The sequence below is a fragment of the Panicum virgatum genome, chromosome 8K (assembly GCF_016808335.1).
Source record: "Panicum virgatum strain AP13 chromosome 8K, P.virgatum_v5, whole genome shotgun sequence".
Lineage (NCBI taxonomy): Eukaryota > Viridiplantae > Streptophyta > Magnoliopsida > Poales > Poaceae > Panicum > Panicum virgatum.
The window spans coordinates 42,707,609-42,726,740 of NC_053143.1; the positions used below are offsets into that span (position 1 = coordinate 42,707,609).

Below are 19,132 nucleotides of genomic sequence, written 5' to 3' on the forward strand. Positions count from 1 at the left end.
TCAGCATCCGAGGATCAACAAATAAAATCCGCAATGCAAGAACCGTTGCTACTTTGGTAATAATTTCAGACGTACTGCTTGCTGAGTACTGTTTCACTGGTGTAACTTTGGCGTTGCGCTGGATTCGATCTGCTGGTTCTGGGTGGCCAGTAGCCACGGCAGATCTGAAAATACGTCTGCAAGAAAGCGCTCACTTTTCATGTCTTTGTGCCAACCAACCAATGCCGTTCTTTGCATTGCCATTTACTTTTCTCCAAGTCCAAGATGAATAATAATGCCATGATAACCAGAATATACGCTGATACACACAAAATTAGATGAACACAGCTCCTGCAAAAATATATCAGGCGCAGTAGATTATTTCATTGCAGGTGACCACTCTGCTAGTATGCTTCACAGAACACAAAGATAGCAAACAGTGCATACTTCACATCAGTAGAAGACTATGACAGTTATGGCGGTCCGCTTTTGTTTATGTGAGTATTACCCATTAACCTTTTCGGCAAAGCTTTCTCAATAAAAACAAACTTTTCGGCAAACTTTTGTAAGCTTTAGAAGATTCAGTTTAGTGTTTAACCCAGATTATTCTGAAAAATAACAAGAAAGCCATGTTTAGAACACATATTCGGAAGAGAGGCAGTCATCAGTCATCACAACTTGTTCTGATCACTGACGAAACGATGAAGATTGTGCAAGGCAATCAAGTTTACACCAAACTATCCCAGTGAGGCCGTGTGTTAAAAAACACCATGTTACAAGACAGCTACTAACTGGTAGGTCAAGAGCAACAAGCAGCACCTCCTCACTCAGCACTTTGCAAAGTATTAGCCAATATATACATGGATGCAGCTTTGTTGAATCCTGACGCCGATCACTTGGTGGGATCCAGGACGTGCCCCGCGAACACGATCACCCCGGACCAGTCCTGGATGAGGAAGGTGAAGGGATGGTCGGCGATGAACTCGACAAAGTCTGGGGTGAGATCAAAGCGCTCTTGTATTTTATTATTTAAATTTGAAAGTTGTAGGTTTTTAGAAAAAATAGAAAAACATCTAATTTTAGGGGTAGTCCAAGAGACTAGGTAAAATATGATGGCTATTATTCTAAATTAGGTCCACGTCATCTAATTCCATCGACTCTTCGATTCACGAGCAATATGTTCGCGATGCCGTGACGTACGGCTGAGCGCCGCGCCCCTTCACTTGCGCCGCCGCCCCTGGACGAGTGAGTGCCGGCGCCGCCCCTGGGACGAGGTTGCGAGCCGGAGCGCGCCCCTGGACGTAGCGCTGGCAGCTATCCTTCAAGCTCATCGCCTGAACGCGTTAGGAATTGATCAAATTCGATTGAAGGCGACTGGAAGTCCTACTCTGGGCCTTCCAGTCAGACGTGCAAACGGACTGGAAGTTGGACAAATCAATTTGAGGTATCATGATGTGATCACTTCAACGTAGTGCCTTTTCAATATGTACCGCATTGAAGCGATTTTTTGATCAGCTGTGTTTTTATCCAGTCTTTAATCTTGCTTGGACAACAACGTCATTGAGTATGGATTCAGATGATGAATTCAATCAATTTATAATGGATGAAATCATTGATTCCTCCTCTTCAGATGATGAGAGGAAAGCTGTTATTTCTAGTGCCGCACACTTGATAGTTGAGGATACGCTTAATCATCTGGGTCGAATTGGTTCCATCGAGGGACATGATGTTGTGGATCGTGAAAGACTACTGTACCATGGTCTTCTTTACAAAGACTATTTCTCAAAAAAACCAACTTTCGGACCAAAGACTTTTAGACGCATGTTAGGATTTGTGCCTACAATTTCTATCATTACTTTTGGTGGCTTGCTTTACAATAGAGCTAATTTTTAATTGTGTCATGACATAGGTTTCGGATGAAACGACATTTATTCATGCGCATAATGAATGCTGTTGAGGAGCATGATGAATATTTTGTGCAGAAGAGGAATGCGGCTGGTACCCTAGGACTATCTCAGTTTGCAGAAGGTTGTGGCAGCATTCCGATAGCTAGCTTATGGCGTCGCGGCCGATGCTTTGGACGAGTATATTCGTATTGGTGAGAGTACCGCTTTAGAAGCTTTGTGAAAGTTTACCGTGGCTGTTGTTGAAATTTTTGGACAGGAGTACATGAGATTGCCTAATGAAGAGGATACCGCTAGATTACTAGCAATTGGAGCCAACAGAGGTTTCCCTGGTATGCTTGGGTCCATAGATTGTATGCACTAGAGCTGGAAAAATTGTCCTACTGCATGGCATGGTATGTACCGTGGACATAAAAAGGAGCCAACAATTATACTTGAAGCTTGTGAAGGATATCGGCACATATTTGAGTATTAAATATAAATTAATTAAAAACTAATTGCAGAACTCGTCTGCGAGATTAATATATTAATACTAATTAATTCATTATTAACACATGTTTACCATAGCACAATATTGTCTAATCACGGACTAATTAAATTCAAAAATTTGTCACGCAAAATACACCCAATATGTGGCAGGGTTTTTTTTGTCTCTATTTAATACGCCATACATGTGCGAAAATATTCAATGTGATAGTTTTGGGTGTAAAATTTTGGGATCTAAACAAGGCTTAAATAACTCTGTCGTTTTTTATCGGGAGTCAGAGGCTCCATCCCTAAATAACTTTATCTGTAAAATTAGTGCAATGTTTTATCTTCAAATAAATTTATTAAAAAATTAGATTTAAATATGTTTGTAAAACACGCGCAATATTTCAACTTCAAATAAATTTATTAAAAAAACGAGATTTATGTACCACAAATATTAATACTTTTAATATACATTTAGTCAATGTTAATTATTGGGAAATGAAAATGACAGTTATATATAGGTGCGAAGGGAATAATCTCTATCTTAAAAACATAATAATCGAAACACGCTATAAAAGGTAAAATAGTTATTTTGATCGCTAAACTTTATTGTAAGAGTCAAATTCGTACCTTAATTTTTAAATTGGATCGCTCAACTTTTATTTTAAGGTCATACAGGTAGTTATGCTGATATTATACTCCATAATAACATGAGATAAATAAAAAAAATCCTTTTACCCTTAGCTTTTTGTTCCCCTCCTTAATTTCTATTTTTCATGCACTAATGATACAATGCGATGTATGGATAAATAAAATTATACATTTCAAATTTAATGCTTGTGATGTTCAGTTCCTAAATGCATTGATGCTCATGCCACTTCATTGATTTGCTTGCATTTAATAAATATTCTTTTACTAATAATAAACTTTTAATGAATTTAGAAGGGAAAGAAGACAAGAGTAAAGAGAATGTTTTGCATAAATCTCATATTATTATGATGTATAATATTCCCTCCATTCTTTTTTGATAGTCTATTTCACTTTGACACAATGACCAAGAAAATGCAATCTTGCTTATCATCTCATTAATGTAACACAAGATTTTTTGTTAGTCTTTCAATGTCTTTGCTCATTACTGTTGCTATTTATTGACATGGTCCTTATCAATAGCAAATAGGACTATCATTTGTGAATATTTAAGTTTTGGAAATATGACTATCAAAAGAGAATGGAGGAAGTATAACACAATGATGAGTTTGATCCAAAACAAAAGATAAGGAACTATATTGGTCTATCTGAAAACAATGGGGATAAACTTGACCCTCGAATCAAAAGTTGAGGGACCGTCTATTTTTGCCCTATAAACGAACACACCCAAGCGGGAAGTCCATCGGCCCGATCCAAATATAAAGGAGCTGAGATGGGAGATCAATCAATAGAGGATCTGGTTGGGGTTTTCTCCACGAAAGCTAGATTGGTAGATAGGAAGAGCGAGAGGCGGAACGGATCTATGCCGAGCCGCCTCGAATCCAAGCTCAAAACCCTAGCCATCTTTTGAAAATAGTACGATATATTTTGAAAATAATATAATATCTTTCATATTTAAAAAAATATGATATTTTGGATGGGAGGATCAGAGGATGCACCTTTTGAAGGGCAACGTTCGCAGTTTATTTTTATTATTGCAACATACTATGTTGGGAAAATAAATAGGAGTATGCTTTTGCGAAAGAGAAAAAAAATGTGAAAATAGGGTACGGTTTGCGTACGTGGATTCATAATGAGTATGCGTGCATTATGAATGTTTGAATCGTACAGTAATCTTTTTAAAAATATGAAAATAGGGGAGGTGGCTTGTCCCTTTCACGACGCAAAGTCCATGCATTGCACTTCCAATCCAAAACCAAAATCTTCCTCTCCCTCCCTTATTTCTACAAGACTCGTCATATGAAAGCCGTAGATCCTGACTATACAAATAATTAAGCTTATGGTACGCCATCATACCATGCAAAAAGGACATCACATCGTAGCCTCTCCAAGATACTACTCAATTAGGGACACCATCGACGATCCCATGGCGTTGTCTCGCGAGCTCCTCCCCTTCCTCTTCGTCCTCGTCGCGGCGGTGGCGCCGGCGCGGGCGCAGGAGTACTGCGGTGACTCGCTGGCCGGCCTGATGGAGTGCCGGAGCTTCATGTTCGGCGGCGCGGCGGCGCCCTCGCCCGCGTGCTGCGCGGCGTACGAGGCCGCCTTCGACGCCGACCCCTTCTGCCTCTGCTACGTCGCCGACGGCACGTTCGGGCGCGCCACGGGCTACGACGTCACCGTCTCCGACGCGCTCCGAATCCCCGCCGGCTGCGGCCAGGCCGACCCGCCCATCGCGCTCTGCAGCAGTAAGTAGCTAGCCCCGGCCGCCGCCACCGCCGCCCACGATCCACATACCCTCTCGTCGTCTTCACCTCCGGCCTATCTGCGATGCACGAAATCTGAGCGTTCTCAATATCTGGCTGCTCGATGATCTGTCGGTTCTCTGTGTTGCAGTGCAAGGGCTGGTGCTCCCTCCCTACGCGCCGCGGCCTCCGGTCGCCGCCGGCGCCTCTCCGACGGGGCAGCCGTCTTCAGGTAACTCACCGTCTACCGCCAGAGAGATTGGCCGTTGCATCGATTCACCGGAATTAGATTTGTCTAGTTGCTCCTGCTGAAAGCCTGAAACTGGTCGTGGCATTGCCACAGGGTCCTCGGAGGCGGCGCCGCCGTTCACCTCTCCACCGCCGCCACCACCGGTGCCAATCTCCAAGTTAGTGATGATGAGTCAGCATCGCTGATCTTGCTGTTGGTCGGCGGCGTGTTCCTGTTGTGGTGCACCCTCTAAGCGGTGTAATTACAGGTTGATAGGAAAGAGTACCGGTAATAACGATGTTGGCGACATGTAATTATAAATTTTTGTGCCTTACGTGTCGTGATTTGCGAAAATCATAGGAGATAGTGAGGTAAAAGTAGATCAGAATATCAAATTCTCAATTAGGTGTAATGTTACAGAGCAACTCATGCATCGCATGACCAGACCTCGAGTTTTATGCATACGCAACACGAACTCTGTTTGCGTTACTACTGATATTTCCTAAGCTGACCTGTTCAAGGCACGCCTGTGTCATTCAGCACCACTCGTAGGCCACCTATCTGACTCAGAAACAAGAGCATTGCGTCAGTGCCTTCCCAGCTCATAGTCTAGCTCGATCCACAAGATTTCAGGCACTTCAAAGAAGTCCCAGCCTGGAAATCCAGAATAAGCTTCAGTGAAACTGATTAAGTTACTGCAGAGACGGGATTCATCTGTTCTTTCTCTGAACTTCCTTGCGGAATTCTGCCCTGCGGATTTCAGATTTGCGGATTAGACCTTGACTATGCTAAAGCAAGCACTGTCACAGTAGTCAAAGGTTCAACCTTGCTTCTTCTCGTGGTTAGAATGGATCAATCGACCAGAGTGCTCTAATCCTGGAAAGCGAAAGACCAAAACTCCCCACACAAATCACCTGATGCGATGCAACGACAAGACAAGCTGCCTCTCCAGTCTCCGGCCCCTTTTATCCTCTTTCACCAGGTTCCTTCAGGGTAAACTACACGACCTGACATCAGCCACCACCAGCAGCAGCAACGTCAGGTGAGGTTCTGCAAATATTTTCTTTGTATACTTCAATTGCCTCTTACAAACTTTTGTTCCTTCTCTCCCATCTCTGATCTCCTTTTAGAAACAAATAGCATCTGAATTTACTTGCCAGCCATCTCGGATCACTGATACAGTCGGAGGTCAGAGCAGGAGAGAGCAGCAGGAGCAACCATGAGTGCCATTAAGTTCTGCCAGGAATGGTGAGCTGATTGTTGGTCCATTGATTCATATGTTCAGCCAGTTAACCCCTTTCTTGATTGGTTTTTTTCCCAAGAGGTGATTTGCTCATGAACAAGCTCGCTATTTTTTAGTGGGTGCATGCATGCAACAGCAACATACTGTATTCCAAGGAGGACAAGGAGCACAATGTGCTTCTCTATGCCTGCAGGAACTGTTACCATCGGGTTAGCTGATTCTCCACCCATATTTACCTTCCCTTAATCCATTATCTGCTCAAAGATTTAAGATTATCTTTCAAATTCTGTAAAACTATACTTGATTTAGGTCCAGAGTATCTGAGCAGTCACTCTGAACTTGTTCTTAATTTGCCATGGCCTTGCAAGTACCCTGTCTGAAACTCTGCTCTCTGCAGGAGGTGTCAAACTCCGACTTCAACAGCAATTTCATGTATCGGAACGTGGTGGACCATACCGCCAGTGAGTTCACTCAGGTGCTCTTTGAGGATGTCGCCTCCGACCCCATGCTGCCCCGCACCAAGGCCGTCTTCTTCCAGGTCAACACCATGTCTGATGCCTATCTTCTTCAGTTGGTTCAAAGTTTCAGAGTCCAGGCCTGACTTGACAGCCACCACCACCATGCTTGGATCGTTGGCAGGCGACGGCAAGGGGCGAGGAAGGCATAGGCATGGCGCTCTTCTTCATCTGCTGCAACCCCAGTGCGACGCTTTCAGCCAGTTGCTGCAAGAGAACAGAACGTCATCTATGCGTTAGTGTAACATGCAGCAAGAGATTCGTGGTTCTTGTTCAGATGTTCAGGAAATGGTAATAGTTAAGGGAATTCAGGATTCATGCTAAGGTTCTGGGATCAATGACATGACTAAGTGAGTAGGAAATTGATTCAGTCGCAGAGCTTTGTGCCCACGCCATCTCTGGCACCCTTGCCGACCAGGCCATCACTCATCCGGTCCCCTTGCCTATGGAGTCCGGAAACGGGCAGCTGCAAGGCCGTGGCCATGGCTAGATGCAAGCAGGCGCGGCACTGAGGCCTCCAGGAGTAAGGGGATCCAAACGAGGGGCGGCCGGATTAGTGGAGCCACTCCAGCGAGCCACACGCGACATGAGGAGATGCGGTGTTTCTTGTCAGAACAGACATTGGTGATGGACCACGGGGTGGCACGGTACATGAGCACCATGTGTGTGCCGTCGCGTTCGCTGACGTTGCTCACATAGACATGCACCAGGATAGTCAGACCCTCGCAGCGCATGTGCGCTACACACACGGTATTGGCACTGCTGCTGCCGGAGCGCGTCACGTTGAGGAGCGACGTCGCGGCGAAGGCGTGGCCGCCGTGAGCTGCACGGCGCGTGCGCCAGTGAGTTCCAGAACTGGGTGTAGCTGAGCCCATGCCCAAACGGGAGGATCATCGAGCCCGCGCAGAAGCGGTAGGTCCAGCCGGGGTACCCGCTCACCAGGTTGGCACGCATCTCCATGTTCGTCATCGGCGCCTTGTACAGGTAGTCCTCTGGGGGTACCATGTCATCGGAAGCTTCCTGCCTGTAACAAATCACAACCAAAATTTCAAATTACAAACGACTTTCTTGTTGCAAAATTGTGCTACTCATTGCCAAGAAGCAATATCCCATACCTGAAATTACCAGGCTGAAAGAAATCACAAGGCTCTCGCTGTGTAGCAGAACATTTTCTCTAATATTGTCACCTCACAAATCAACTTACTTTCCCATCGAGCTTCAGAAGGATCTTATCACTTTCTGGATGTTTCCCACCTCCAGCTGCAAACTCGTGATTAGAATCATTCAGCACCATCCAACTGGAGCCTGTTTCTTTTGAGACCCCATGGAGTTTCATTACTCCCCTCACCTCCTCAGCATCATTCCAACTGCCAGATTTTGCATATATCTTCGATAAAAGCACAGATGCTCCATCATGATTGGGATCCAACTCCAAAACTTTCTTTGCAGCAAATGCGCCAAGCTTGAGATCGCCATGCATCCAGCATGCTGCTAACAAAGAGCCCCAGATAGCCACATTGGGCCCTAAGTGCATTGACTCTATGACATCAACTGCTTCTTGCAAAAGTTTAGCTCTTCCCAGAAGATCCACCATACAACCATAGTGCTCATGATTGGGTTCAATCCTGTATTCTTGAACCATACATCTAAACATCAAACGACCTTCATGAACTAGACCAGCATGACAGCAAGCATAAAGTAAATTAAGAAATGTCACTTTGTTGGGTTCAACACCTTCATTTTTCATCTGCTTAAACAGAACTAAGGCGGATTTTCCATCGCCATGCATAGCAAAAGCAGCAATCATACTTGTCCAGGTAATAACATTCTTGTGAGGTATTTCATTGAAGATATTCAAGGCAAGAGTTATACCCCCACATTTGGCGACCATATCAATAAGAGCATTGCAAACGCGCAATGTCTTAGTCAATCCGTTATTCTCGGTGAAGGAGTGGATCCATATGGCTTTATCAAGGGAACCTAAATTGGCACATGCAGATATGGCACTTAACAGAGTAACTTCATCAGGCATGATACCATGCTCTTGCATATCACTGAATAAACTCAATGCTTCGTTAGGTTGGTTACTTTCAGCATATCCTGATATCATGGCACTCCAAAACACCACATCTTTCTCTGGCATTCCATTGAATATAGAGCGAGCAACCTCAACTTTTCTGTTCTTGGCATATCCAAAAACCATGGCAGTTGATGATACTAAGTCCTTCCTTGGCATCCCATTGTATAGCTTTTCAGCCATATCCATTTTGTCACAGCTAGCATACAAGCTTATGAGAGCACTACTGAGGTGAGCATCTATAAGAATGTCTGACACCAACATGTATGAGTGGATGGCTTTCCCGGTTCTGAAATGTCTTATATGCCCACAAGCTGATAGAACAGTAGCAAGGATCAATTGGTCAGGAACAACTCCAGACCTCTTCATCTCAGCAAACAGAAGCAAAGCTGCTTTGTAGTTCTGAGTCTGACAATAACTGTCAAATGATATTAGAAAGGTGTATAACAGTTTGCAGTGAAATGTGCAATTGCCAAGTAGCATCCAAAATGGAGACTAAATAGTAACAGCAAATAAACAAACCAAAATGGATGATCACTTAATTTATTTTTGTGCACTATGTAAATGATGGTTGCATTACAAGGAATTATGCTCTCTAAAAGTACCTGGAGTTCATGCATGATAAACATAGGTCTTTCAGTAAACTAAATATTGGATCACAATATGCCATTCCTGAAGCATATAACTGATATATGGATAATGCTCAAAGTGTATTATGCTTTCTTAGGTCATTGAATTACATCACCTTGCGAGTTATCGAGTTATGTTAAAAAAACATAGAAAAATTTCACAACTAATGCAGCTTTCATAGTGATTTGAGCCCTATGTTACTGCAAAGTCAGGTCCTGGCTACATTTTCCAACTTGTGGCTGATCTGATCTAATGTGTTCCAAACCTTAGAATATGCTAGTTGCCCCTTGCTCCAATGCTAAACTCTTGGCAAGCAGTGGGAAAAAAATATAAAACTCGTCGCACACAACCACAAGCTATTCCATTCACCCGTGTAACATTTTCTTCATGCAGAACACAGACCATGCTAAACTGCGCCACAAGTGCATGGGGCCGAACGACCAAAAGAAGAAAGAATCCAATTCCGGTCTCAAACAACCCCACAAACAAACATGACAGATCCAAGCGCGATACCTATCGAGCATGACGCCCCAGGCAACGACGTCCCGCACGGCTATTCCGTCGAACACCCTCCGCGCGTCCTCCACGCGGCCGCACGCCGCGTACGCCCCCACCAGCGCGGTGCCGACGAACCCGTCGCCCAGCGCCCCGACCCTGACGGCCGCCGCGTGCGCGCCCCCCACGTACGCGCCAGCACCGTCGCAGCGAGCCGCGGAGCGGAGCAGGGCGGGGAGCGCGCGGGGCCCCGGCGGGGGCAGGCCCGCGCGGCGGAGGCACGAGCAGGCCGCGAGCGCGAGGCGCGGGGCGGACGCGGCGGCGGCGCGGATGGCGGCGAGGTGGGCGCGGTCGGGGTGCGGGTGGGCCGCCGGCGGCGCCGGGATGGGGTAGCCGCGGCGGAGGAGGGCGGCGCGGAGCTGGCGCAGGTGGTGGTGGTGGTGGCGCGCGTGCGCTTCCATGTGGCCGACTTTGGGCGGCAGGAGGGCGTGTTGGGCTGCTAGCGTTTATCTGAGCCGTCTGATTGGAGGTCTGGATGGCCGAGATTCATTAGCCTTTAGTGGGAGTCCCACCGACTGTGTTCGGCTGGCTGGTGCTGGTGGCTGGTGCTGTTTTTTGTGAGGGAAAAGTAATGCTGGCTAGTACTAATTTTGTGTGAGAGAAAAATACTGTTGGCTGGATGCTGGCGATAATGCATTGAGAATTTGATTTCCAAATCAAGAAGAGAAGTCTTAAATTCAAAAGAAAATTAAAGTCAATCTAAACCCAACGGGAAATGGTAATGTTGAATCCAATTCATTTAGACCCAGTTTGGTTTTTTCAGTTCATAAGTCTCGTCATATCACATATTTATACACCAATTAGAAGTACTAAACATAGACCTATTACCAAATTAGTTTCATAAGTTGTGACTTAATCACGAGATGAATCTATTTAGTATAATTAGTTCATAATTTGACAACTAATTGCTACAATAACCATTCACTAATCATACATTAATTATACTTAATAGATTCGTCTATAGCTCTAATCGCAACTTACTCCCTTCATTCTCTTTTAATAGTCCCATTTCTAAAATTAAAATATTCACAAATGATAGTTATATTTGCTCTTGATAAGGATCATGGCAATAAATAGCACTAGTAACGAGTAGTTTCTAGCAAAGTCATTGGAGGACTAGCAAAAAGCCTTGTGTTACATTAATTAGATGATAAGCAACGTTGCTTTTTTCTTGATCATTATGTCAAGGTAAAGTAGGACTATCAATAGAGAATGGAGGGAGTATGCAATTAGTTTTATATTAAGTTGGCATTTGAACATTCGAATTGACATCCAAATATTCGATGTGACAGCAACTTAAAAAAAATCAAATGAGGCCTTAACTCCATCCAAGAGATTAATAATAACTTAGTATGATTACGTATAGGCCCAAGCCAAAAGTAGTATCTTAGAATTAAATCTCATGTTCACAATTAAAATTTTAATAAAATTGATCATAATTTGTCAGTGATAACTAGCATGATACTAAGTTAATTTGTGGCCTTATGGATATATTATCAGTATTGCTAGATTTATATGTTCACATCTGAAACTTTGGACTAAAACCTCGAGTTCGCATTTAAAACTTCTACGAGGTTAGCTGAAGTTCAGACTAATTGCGTTGTTTTTGTATTTAAAACTTCAGCCTAAATGCGACGAGGTTAGCCTGATTACGCACAGTCTTTTTGCAACAGTTCAGACTGATATGATGTATAAACATTGGCGAGAAGTGGTCACATGTTTTCTGAATCTGAAGGAATATGATCGTTCACAAAAGGGGGAGAACAATTAGAGGTACGTTAAGTAAGGCAAAGGCAGGTCAGAATCCTGACGTCGTGAACCGTTGAGCATCTGCAGGGATGGCGCCAATGACCTCCCGGTTCAAACTTTAGCAGTTAAATGATGGGCCGAGCCGAACCGGCTCATGAGTCAATCAGGCCTCAACCAACCAGGTGGTTACGAGGCCCAAAGACCCTAGATTCATTCAGACCAGCCTTCGCTAGTAGTTCGCCAACAAATGGCCCAATTTGCCGCTAATTTGTTTGCTCTGGATATAGGACGATTTTGTAAACCATCAGTTTGCGGCATTGTATTGCATATTTGCACGTTGCACCGACAAATTTGAGTCAATAACATGTTAAACTAAGAATTCCCACCTCTAGTTACCAAGAAAAAGTGACACCATCGTCTAAATAACTAGAAATTTTCCAATTAAAAGCCCAACCTTTTAGCTCAAAATAATCCCCACTTTAAGCTTTTAGCTCACACAGATTTTGTTTTAAAAAAACGCGTCTCTCAAGTTTTCGCGTCCATTTTTCTAGAAGATAATCGATAATAGTCTTGTGCAAGAACTTGACAATTTATAGCTAGAGTGGAAAAAGTTCATTTTTGGCCATCCAACTATTGTCTGAGTTTGATTTTGGCCATCCAACTCCAAAACCTCCAAAACCTGATATCCTTGACCATCCAACTCTCAAAACCGGTCAGATTTGGCCATCCTAGTGGTTTTGGGTGTGGTTTTATTTGCTGACGTGGACGGGTGGCGGCCGGGGAGGGTGGAGATGGGTGGCGTCGGTGGGGGAGAGGAGAGAAGAGAGAGGGGAGAGGAGGGCTGATAGGTGGGCCCCACCGCCGTGGTGGAGGAGGCCGACTGCTTCCGCGCTGCAGGGCTCGCTGCGGGCGGTGGCGGCGGAGTCGCTAACGAGGGAGGAGAGGACCTCGTTGAGCAGGCCATGGCGGAGCTCGTGCGCGGTGGCCATGGCCTAGCTCATGTCCGGATCCACTCCAGGATGGCTGCTTGGCCTCCTCGGCGTGGCGCGGAGGAGGTGCGGAGGACGGCGGCGCTCCTCCCTTGATATGCATGTGTTGCATGCGTGAACCCTTGCGTGTAGGACGGGACGGCCGCAGTCCCGATGCCGTCAGGCCAGGCCATGCTCATCCACTTCTTGATGCTCCGATGATCATCTCCATGGAGACATCACGACGCCCTCCCACCTACTCCCCTCCCCGGCAACCTGCGAACGCGCCAAGCCCCGAGCGCTCCCCCACCCACCCCCCAGGTCACGTGGAGCCCGCCCCTTGCGGCGCGCCACCGCCGCGCCCACTCAGCTCACAGCTCACTGTCACCGAACCCATCCCCCCTCGCCGCCCCCGCCGTCGCGCCACGTCGCCGCGCGCCTCGCCACGTCCTGCTCGCCCGGGCTGCATGCGCGGCGGCGTCGTCCCCCGGCGCGCGTATAAATACCTGCTCGCAGCGCGTCCATGGCAACCGGCGCCCATCTCATCGATCTCGACCGTCCTCCATCGGCCTCGAACAAGCTAGTGGCTGTAGCTAGAGTGACCTCTCGGGGAGTAGCTAGGATGGGGAAGGGTAGCGGTGGGGCCGGCTCGCGGTGGGCGCTGCTCCTGGTGGCGGGGGTGCTGCTCGCCGCGGCGGCGACGGCCGCCGCGGAGGAGGACGTGGGCTCGGAGGTGGCGGCGGCGGCCGACCGGGACCCGAAGGAGGACCTGCGGTGGTGCAGGAAGGGGTGCCGGTGGCAGTACGGGCAGGACGCGCGGCGGCGGGCGGAGTGCGAGCGCGAGTGCCGGGAGCGGCACCACCTCCAGGACGAGCGGGAGGACGATGAGGACGCGCTCGGCGGCTCTGGGAGGGGCGAGTGCCGGCGCAGGTGCGCGAGCCGCTACGAGGACCAGCCGTGGCGGGTGCCCGAGTGCGTGAGCCGGTGCCGCCCCCGCGGCGCCGCGGAGGAGGACGAGGAGGAGGAGAACGAGGGCGGGCGCGAGTGCCGGCAGCGGTGCGAGCGCCGCCACGCCGGGGACTGGCGGGAGAAGCAGCGCTGTCTGATGGAGTGCCGCCGCCGGGAGGAGGGGGCTGCCGAGGACGACGACGGCAACCGGTGCCCGTGCTCGTGCAGGAAGCAGTGCGAGCGCCACCAGGACCAGGGCAGCAGGCGGCGCTGCGTCGAGGCCTGCGAGCGCCGCCGGGAGCAGGAGGGCGAGGACTGCAAGCGCTGCGCCGAGGAGTGCAAGCGCCATGGCGACCAGCGCAGCAGGCAGCGCTGCGTCGAGGCTTTCGAGCGCCGGGAGCGGGAGGAGGGCCGCCGCGGCGGCAGCCGCGACGCCGACGCCGGCTCCGGAGAGGACAGCGGCCACGGGGACCGGTGCGAGAGGAAGTGCCAGCGCTACAGCGACTGGCCGGCGAAGCTGCGGTGCATGGAGCAGTGCCAGCGCGAGGAGGGCCGCGGCGACGACGCCGACGAGCAGGAGGACAGCTACTGCACCGGCCGCTGCGAGGAGAGGTGCCAGCACCACGGCGGCCGGGAGACGCAGAGGCGGTGCGTGCGCCGCTGCGAGCGCGAGGAGGGCTGCAGCCGCCGCCGCGACGCCTCCGCCGCCGCCGGCGAGGAGGAGGGCAACGACGACCGCAGCTGCAGGCAGCAGTGCCAGCACTACCGCGACTACGACAGGAAGAAGCGGTGCATGCGCGACTGCCGCCGCCACCAGGGCCGCGGCGAGGACGGCGAAGAGCTCGCCACCGGCGAGGAGGGCAACCACCACTGCAGGGAGCAGTGCCAGCACCACCGCGACTACGACAGGAGGCAGCAGTGCATGCGCGAGTGCCGCCGCCACCACGGCGGCGGCCGCGGCAGCTGGGAGACGGTGGCCGGCGCCGTCCTCCAGGTGGTGTGACGCGCATGGAGACGGTGTCACGGCGCCGGCCGCCACACGTGGCCGGCCTGCAGGTGGACCCCACCCGTCGACCAAGTACTACCGCTCCTCGTCCGCATATACACCTGTGTACGCGCACGCGTACGTATACGTCTTCTGTACGTAGAGGCGTAGACGAATAATAAAGAGCGGTGGACGCATACGTGGCGACGGCTCTCCGTACGAGAGGGAGCTGTCGTGTACCGTATGTGATGATGTAAATACGTGGATGCGTGGGACCCGCTATCTGGTGACACTGTTTGCCTAAAGTTTGCTTCTGGAACTCCTAGTTGAGAGGCTATGTAAGTGAGATGTGTGCTGTTGTTAAATAAAGTGACACCGTTTACAAAAAGTTTGTGGTTGGCTTTTTTTTAATTCTTGTTTACTATGAAATTGAAAATAGGATCGTTTCAACTTTCAAGTGTTCTCTACGGTTGTAAAAAATAATATATATTTACAACACCATGCAAGTCAAGTGATACTCTCTACTGACTTCGATTAGTAGCTCCTGATAGAGAGTATAAAATATATATACATTTTCTATTTAGCATATCTAGGGTGCTGAATAAGTTATTTAGCGCACTGACCCAAACCCAACTAGATCCATTCTACAATCGGAAAATTAAGAGGTTCAAACCGGAAATAGGTCTTCGTAACCGAAAAATCTAGCTGTGTCATGACCATTCATCCTACAACCAGAAAATTAAGAGGTTCAAACCGAAATTATGTCTAAGTGACTGAAAATTTAGCTGAGTCATGGTCATCCATCCTGCAACCGGAAAATTAGAAAATCCTAACCGGAAATTGGGCTACGAGACAAGAAAATTTAGACAACCGGAAAGGTAAAAGGATCTGACCGGAAAATTAGGTCCAAACCAGAAAATTTTAATTTTGTGGTTACAATAACACGTTTTCGGTTATGGGATCTTTGTTTTCTTGTTTCAGCCTATTCCGGATAACTTTTTTGCTTTAGATAACAATTTTATGGTTTGAATTCTCTGTCCAGAGGTACGACATGTTTTTTCGGTTGAGATAACAATTTTTCGGTTTGAGAAATATCTTTTTCGGTTTCAACGCTAGGTAATTTTGCAATTTCAAGCACCATTTTTCGGTTTAAAAAACATTGGTTTTTTTTGCTGAAATAGCAATTTTCCGGTTTCGGGAATACCTGTGACATCCCGAAAAATGCACCAAAATAAAACACGCGCTAATTATAATTTTCGAAATCTCCCTCTCTCTTTCTCTCTCTCTTCTTTTCTCTTTTCTATTTCCCATTTTCTTTTCTATTTTCTCTCCCCCTTCCTCCTCTCTTCCTTCCCTCCTCCCCGCGCGCTGCAGAGCCGCCCGGCCCCGCCTCCCCTGCTCGCCGAGTGCGCCCGACTCCCGCCCCACCCTCGCCGCCAAAGCAGCTCGCCACCACCCTCTCGCCGCGCGCGCGCACCACCCCCAGGTCGTGCCCACGCACACGCACACACGCACGCGCAAGCACGGGCTCGCCACGCTGAGCCGCGACGCCGCGCACGCCGCACCCACACACCGCCCGCCCGCCCGCCCTGCACCACCGCGCGCAGCACGCGTTTCGCGTGCTCCGGGCCCGGCCACGCCGCTCGCCGACCCGCCACCGCCTTCCTGTGCTGCCATCGCCGTCGGCCGCCTGTGCGTGCACTGCACCCACGTGGAGCACGCGCCACTGCTCGCCGCGCCTCCCGCCGTCGAGCACTGCACCGCCTGCCCCGCGCACGCCTGCCCGAGCCGTCACATCATCCTGTGACCGGCCTCGCCGCCCGTGCTGCCGAGTCGCGACGCCGGACGCCATTAAAGGCGCTCCGTGCCGCTCACCGGCCGCCACCGACGCGCCCTCCCCTCCACCGACCTACTCCGCCTATAAAAGGGCCCCTCGCGTCGCTCACCGCCACCACAAGCCACGCCGCACCGCACTCCTCCTCTCCGGTTCCCTAGCGCCGCCGCCAGAGCCGCCTAGCACCACCGCCGCCGGCCCTCGTGGACCGCCCTCCACGCTCCACCCCAGCCCAAGGTAGGAGGGGGAGTCGAACCCTCTCGGTCCCCTCTCTCTTTCCCTTCTCCTCCCGGCCGCCGCCATCGCCGTGGGCGCCCGAATCGGGCCGCCGCCGGCGAGCCAGCGCCCCTCCCCTGTTCTGCATCGAGGGGAGGAAGAGGAAAGGCAATTTTGCCTTGAGCCCCCTTCCCTTTCCTCTATTTTCTAAAGAACCCCCACTCTTTATAAACTTTTTTTCTTCTAAAAAGGCCCTTTCTATTTTCCCTTTTTGCAAATAAGCCTTTCCACCAAACAAAATTAATCCCAATTAGGTCCCTGCTCTTTCCAAGAGTGACCCTAACATTATCAAATATTACCACCAAGCCCTTGGCCCCTCAAAAATAATTACAAATAAGCCCGTGGTTCCAGTTTAACCCCTAACTCTCCCTGTAACCTATCATTTCATGCGTCAAACAATCTCCGATCAATCCGAAACTTTACCACGCCTCTCTTAACATAGTTTTGGCCATGCCAGTAGAAAATCGTCCAAAAATATTACTCCGAACTCCATATCTTAATTATTTCCGATTCGAGCTCAACGATAAAACTTTTATTTCTTTTTCTTGATTGTGTGTTTGTTTGTATGCGTCGTAGACCACGGTGTGAACGAAGGAGAGCCCGTCGACGAGCAGTTCTGCGAGCCAGCGAACGATGACCAGTTCCACGACTCCGAGCCCGAAGGACAGTGCTTCGGCCAGGACCTCCCCGAAGGCTTCGAAGACGGCAAGTTCAATCCCATCCTTTGATGCATGCTTTTGTCCTAGTTTTTATAAACACAACCTATTGGCCTGTTTTACAAAATTGCATATGTTTTGCTCACTGAAAACACGGTTGGACAGCCACCCCTTGATTTGTTATATCCATTCCTTGACCACCAAGATTAATGTCTGAATGTGTTCTGTTTGGACGTTAATCGCTGCTAGAACGCTTAGGATCTTATGCACAATACAACTTGTTTTACAAAGAAAAAGTGTGTGTGTGGGGGGGAAGAGATAAAAGAGGACTTTTCGAAAGATGTGTCTAGACGGGATGGATGGCATTTCTGTGTGATTTGCCGATTGGTGTGCTCGTGCCTGTGTGGCAGAGCAAGGAAGGGAGATATCCATCTTGTCACAACTAAGGACCGAGTTGGTGTGTCATCTCACCTAACTCCACTATCGTGCAAACCACTCGACCGTTGTATGGGCAACGGCTTAGCATAAACCCCACTAGTTAGTCTGATAGCCATCAGGAGAGCTGAGAGCAACGGGTGATCAAGAAGAAGGGATTAGCTCTGTGTGACTTATGCCACGGTTACAACCTTTGTGATAGGTCAATGACCCCTTGGTGCATCCCGTGATGGCTAGTCAGGTCTAGCTAAGGTGGGTAATGGCTTTGTTGGGATCTGCACCGACACTAAGGTGATCGAGTTGCGGTACCCCGCTTATGGGTAAAGTTGCACACCTCTGCAGAGTTAAGAATCTATTTGAATAGCCGTGCCCACGGTACTGGGCGAGTTACGGTGTGTTCACATAACTAGTGTTTACTATGGAACGGGTTGGCGTGAGTTGTTTTGGAAATGTGTCCGGCACTTGTGCCGTGTGCTATGGCGGATGAGCAGTCCGGTAGCAGTCTTAAAATTGGATCCTGTGTGGATCAACCCCTCGTGTTACTCGGTACAAGAAAACTGGTTTTAGAAATGCTTGTTTTCAAATGAACCCTTGCATAAAATATTGCTTTCCGCAAAAGTAAATCTTAACCTTATCCTTGAATTACCTTGTGCATATTACTCTGCTTATACCCCCTCCGTGGGTGTGGTTGAACTTACTGAGTACGTTTGTACTCACCCCATTCTTTATTTTTACAGAAGAAGGTCCAGACTTTGTACCCGACGACGTTGAGTAGGGGTACCATCCTGCACCCAGCCTTGCCTGTGGATTAGGGTCACCCACAGGAGATTCCGCATGGCGCAAGACTCTGATGACTTTCTTTTTATATTTAATATCGTTGCGTGTGTGTGGATTGTAATCCTCGCGATAGTGGCGCTTCTCTGCTCACTACCGCGTAGAGTTGTACGGTAACGAACCATCTGATGTAATAAATGTGTCATCAGCCTCCTGGGACTGATGTTTGTAAGACATTTAAGTCTTCTCTTATGAGGGGATGCTTCAATACCTTTTTTGGTTTTGGCTCCTTGTCGCGTGTTTTTTCCGGTTTCGAGAAGAATTTTTCGGGTTCAGGAAGAAATTTAAGTATCCAGCGCACTAGGACCCCCCTCTCCATCGCGAGCTAAAACAAGCTGAAACTGGAAAAATTCTTTCTGAAATCGAAAAAAACACGCGACAGTGAGCCGAAACCGGAAAAGTTATTCTCGAAATCGAAAAAAGTATTCACGAATTCGGAAAATTGTTATTTCAA

At 48.6% G+C, this 19,132-nt stretch overlaps 2 protein-coding genes across 3 annotated transcripts; one reads left to right on the top strand and one right to left on the bottom strand.

Moving 5' to 3' along the window:
- Positions 1–6,415: 6,415 nt before the first annotated feature.
- On the bottom strand, positions 6,416–10,421 carry LOC120644751 (pentatricopeptide repeat-containing protein At4g14820-like). 2 transcript variants are annotated; one of them, XM_039921450.1, is made up of 4 exons: positions 9,952–10,421; positions 7,847–9,226; positions 7,671–7,755; positions 6,416–6,938 (listed from the first exon to the last, which is right to left on the bottom strand). In XM_039921450.1, exons 1-2 carry the CDS (start codon positions 10,392–10,394, stop codon positions 7,927–7,929), a joined length of 1,743 nt encoding a protein of 580 aa, XP_039777384.1. In that variant the 5' UTR covers positions 10,395–10,421; the 3' UTR covers positions 6,416–6,938; positions 7,671–7,755; positions 7,847–7,926. The 2 variants fall into 2 exon arrangements, with proteins under 2 accessions (XP_039777384.1, XP_039777383.1); XM_039921449.1 differs by having other exon boundaries at positions 6,416–7,755.
- Positions 10,422–13,153: 2,732 nt separating this feature from the next.
- LOC120644752 (antimicrobial peptides-like) lies at positions 13,154–15,031 on the top strand. The gene has a single exon (XM_039921451.1). It carries the CDS (start codon positions 13,234–13,236, stop codon positions 14,659–14,661), a length of 1,428 nt encoding a protein of 475 aa, XP_039777385.1. The 5' UTR covers positions 13,154–13,233; the 3' UTR covers positions 14,662–15,031.
- The last annotated feature ends 4,101 nt before the right edge of the window (positions 15,032–19,132 follow it).